The sequence below is a fragment of the Crocodylus porosus genome, unplaced genomic scaffold (genome assembly GCF_001723895.1).
Source record: "Crocodylus porosus isolate Cpor-Errol unplaced genomic scaffold, CroPor_comp1, whole genome shotgun sequence".
NCBI classification, from domain to species: domain Eukaryota; kingdom Metazoa; phylum Chordata; order Crocodylia; family Crocodylidae; genus Crocodylus; species Crocodylus porosus.
Window position 1 is genome coordinate 87,841,493 of NW_017728918.1, and position 3,254 is coordinate 87,844,746.

At 40.6% G+C, this 3,254-nt stretch overlaps 1 protein-coding gene across 1 annotated transcript in view; it reads right to left on the minus strand.

Annotated features, from left to right (window-relative positions):
* Positions 1-3,254, minus strand: part of AK9 (adenylate kinase 9) — a 171,706-nt gene that overhangs the window by 29,253 nt on the left and 139,199 nt on the right. The window contains exon 27 of the mRNA XM_019538185.1: positions 1,958-2,161. Within this exon, the coding sequence (XP_019393730.1) occupies positions 1,958-2,161 (204 nt within the window). The remainder of the gene's footprint in view (positions 1-1,957; positions 2,162-3,254) is intronic.

The following is a 3,254-nucleotide window of genomic DNA, read 5'->3' on the forward strand; positions in this document are numbered from 1 at the left end:
GTGTGACCTACAGGGAGCACTCATAATAGAGTGGGCTGGTCTGGCTCCACTACATACCCCCACAAGCAGCTCCTGGAACTGGCTGGAGCGTCACACTACCATGCAGCAGTGGCTGCACGGACCATGAACTCTCCAAGGGCCCTTGCCTGCTGCTGCTGCTGGCTGTAGGGGCTGTGTGCTGGGCGGGGGTGGGGGGGAGCTCTCCCCCACCCCACGTCTCACAAGTGCCACACACCCACACCATGAACGTGTAACATTAGGACCAACCTAGTCACTGCTGCTGCTTCTCCCCTCTGCCCACCTGCAGCATGGCACAGCAGAAGCCCCCTCTGCTGGACCCCATGCCACCTGAGTGTCATGTGACATGGTGCAGACAGAGCTCCGCTTGGGCTGGATTCCAAAAACTTGGTGGGCTGGATCTGGCCCATGGGCCATAAATTGCCAACCCCTAACGTAGACACCAGTCGCACAGACTAAAATGTATTATATTAATGGTTCGTATGGCTCAGACTGGTTGAGTGCAATCTTAGGATCAACCCTGCTTATCAGTGTAGACATACCTTTAGTGGTAAAGCTGTATTTAGAATTAGAATATTGTGCTACAAAGTACCCGATCTTGTAATGTGCAAAAGAACTGATATGTCAGTAGAAATGTTTAAATATTTACCATGCAGTAAATAATGTTTTCTTTAAATTTCAGTGCATTCTGTTTCAATTACCTATGAAGACAGCCAGAAATCCAGTTGAAGCTACACTTCAGATTTTAACAACAGTATCTAAACTTTGTTCTTAACTTAGTCTTTACATAGATAAAGTTCCCAATTTATTGCAATTAGATTTGCCAGTGAAAAGAACATTAGGATTTTTCCCACCAGGAATTTTATCTGTATAAGAGTCTTAGGAATATCATATATTGATTTTGAAGCTAGAAGGTACTATTATGATCCTTAGGGATCCAGGTTTCTGTTTCCCATGGAACAATGTGGAAAAATGCAGATTTTCCCCTTTAAAGGAGAGAAACATGGGAAATTGCAGGTTTTCCCTTGCAGCACAGGAACCCCCACCTGGGACAGTGGGTGTGACAGGCATCCCCATCTCCTTCCTTCAGTCTGTGTCAGGGCCAGACGTATTCCACCACTCTCTGCACAACCTGCAGCCGCCACAGCTACAGCCACAGCGACAGCCACGGCTACAGTCACCGTGCTCCAGCCTGAGCAGGATGGGGACTGCCTGGAGCCCCTTGTACTTCTGCTGCCCACAGAATGGCCCAGGCCAGAGCTGCACTTGGCTTCAAGCTGCTGCTGTGGAGCACAGCACTGGTCGTCCCAGCCCCAGCCCCAGCCCCAGCCCCAGCCAGCAGTGTAGGGCAGCATGTGGTGCCTCAGCCACTGCCTGTGTTTTCACAGAAGGTGTGCTGCATGCATCTCAAGCTGTAGGCTGTTCCTGCCGTGCCCCTGCAGACCACCATCCTGTGAGTCTGCACTGGGCAAGAGGCAGCTGGGGGCCCCCTTCTGATTTTCCATGATAAAAGTTCTGATTTTCCATGATAAAAAAACCAAAATCAAATGCCAAAATATATAGGTATTTAGAATGTATTTTATTATGATTGAGGCACTGGTAGGCTTCCAAACTACTTTAACATTGTAAATCTATCAATAAAGTATTGTGTTCAACTGATACTCATATATATAGTGGCATTTCATTTAATCACCCAAATATGTGGATTTTGGGGGTTTTTAATCAGAGAATTTGGGATTTTTAAACAGAGAAAACCAGGATCTCTGATGATCATTTAGTCTGACCTCATGCATAAACTGGTTTATTAAGAGGAAATAAAGACATCAGGTACTATAAAACTGAAATATGACAACTAAATTAAGTCAGCTTTACTAAATTGAAATAATGTCTTGTCTCATGTCATACTATAATTTAATAAATTAGATCATGAGTAACGTACCTGCACGCCTTGTAAATTGTTACTATCTGCTTCATACCTCTCTGCAATTTCATTTTTCATACGTTCAACAGCATCATCTTCCTGCTCTTCTTCTTCTTCTTCTTCCCCTTCTTCTTTTGGGAACTCTTCCTCAAGAATAGCTTCAATATCTTTCTCCTCATCCTCATCATCACTGGCCTCTTCATCATCCTTATCTGTTAGATCCTAAAGTGCCAAATGTTCAACTATAGTGTAGAAGTAAAGACAAAAATTCTCTCCTCATCCCTCTCCCTTCCCTTTTTCTGACCATTGTTTAACTTCTAAACAGTTTGCTAAGATTGTTCCCAGAGTTGTTTAGATAGTGATAAACAAATATAATCAAGGAAAGGACAGGATGGCACATTAGATACTAACTTGTTCAGAGATAATAAAAAGATAATAGAGGAAAAGTATCCTAAGACAGACCTCTTCATGGTTATGAAAAACTAAGTTTGCTTCTGTGAGCAATTTATTGTCAGTGACAGCTCCCTGTTTTGGAGTGATTTGGATCTGAATCTTTTTCTTTGAGTCAAATTATAATGACAAGAATTTATAGTGGTAACCCTCAAAAAAGATGTCTGATTTAACTGGTTACATTTTAATCTGTAAAAGCTGCTGAAATCAATGTGCAATCTTACCAGTGAATATTTATTAAAGTTGAAACTGAAATATTTTTATACCTTGTTCATCCCCTCACTACCTGAGATCAATTTATGTTGTTATACCTAATTATTTTGGAAGTGGGAAGAAATGGTTGCACAGATGGTTCACTGTTGAAAAAACAGTGTTGGAAAATGCTATCAATATCTCAAATTATAAGCTTTATAAATAATTATATTAATTAAATAAAATAAACTCCAGTGTGTTTTTATGGTAACAGAATTCTTAAAGATATCTAAAGAAAAAGCTCAGCAAAATTCAGACTAATATTTATAGAGCTGAATGAGTCTGCTCATGCTTAAAAGTTAATATATGATTAAGTACTTCGGTGCATTTGGGCTCATCCTTAGAAGTGATTTAAAATATAGTCATGAACACTACAGAGCACAATCTCTAATGTGTAGCACTGTTTCCAATATATATTAAAATGCCTTAAGTAAAGATAAGGTAAGAGTGAAAAATAGATGTTTCTTATAGCTTGCTACATATTAGTCTAAATAAATAACTCTTAGATACTATGGTGACATACATTTAGATATTTCTAAAGCAGGTGAACATAAATACTTTTTGTAACATGCTGAGCAGTGTGTGTGTGTGTGTGTGTGTGTGTGTGTGTGTG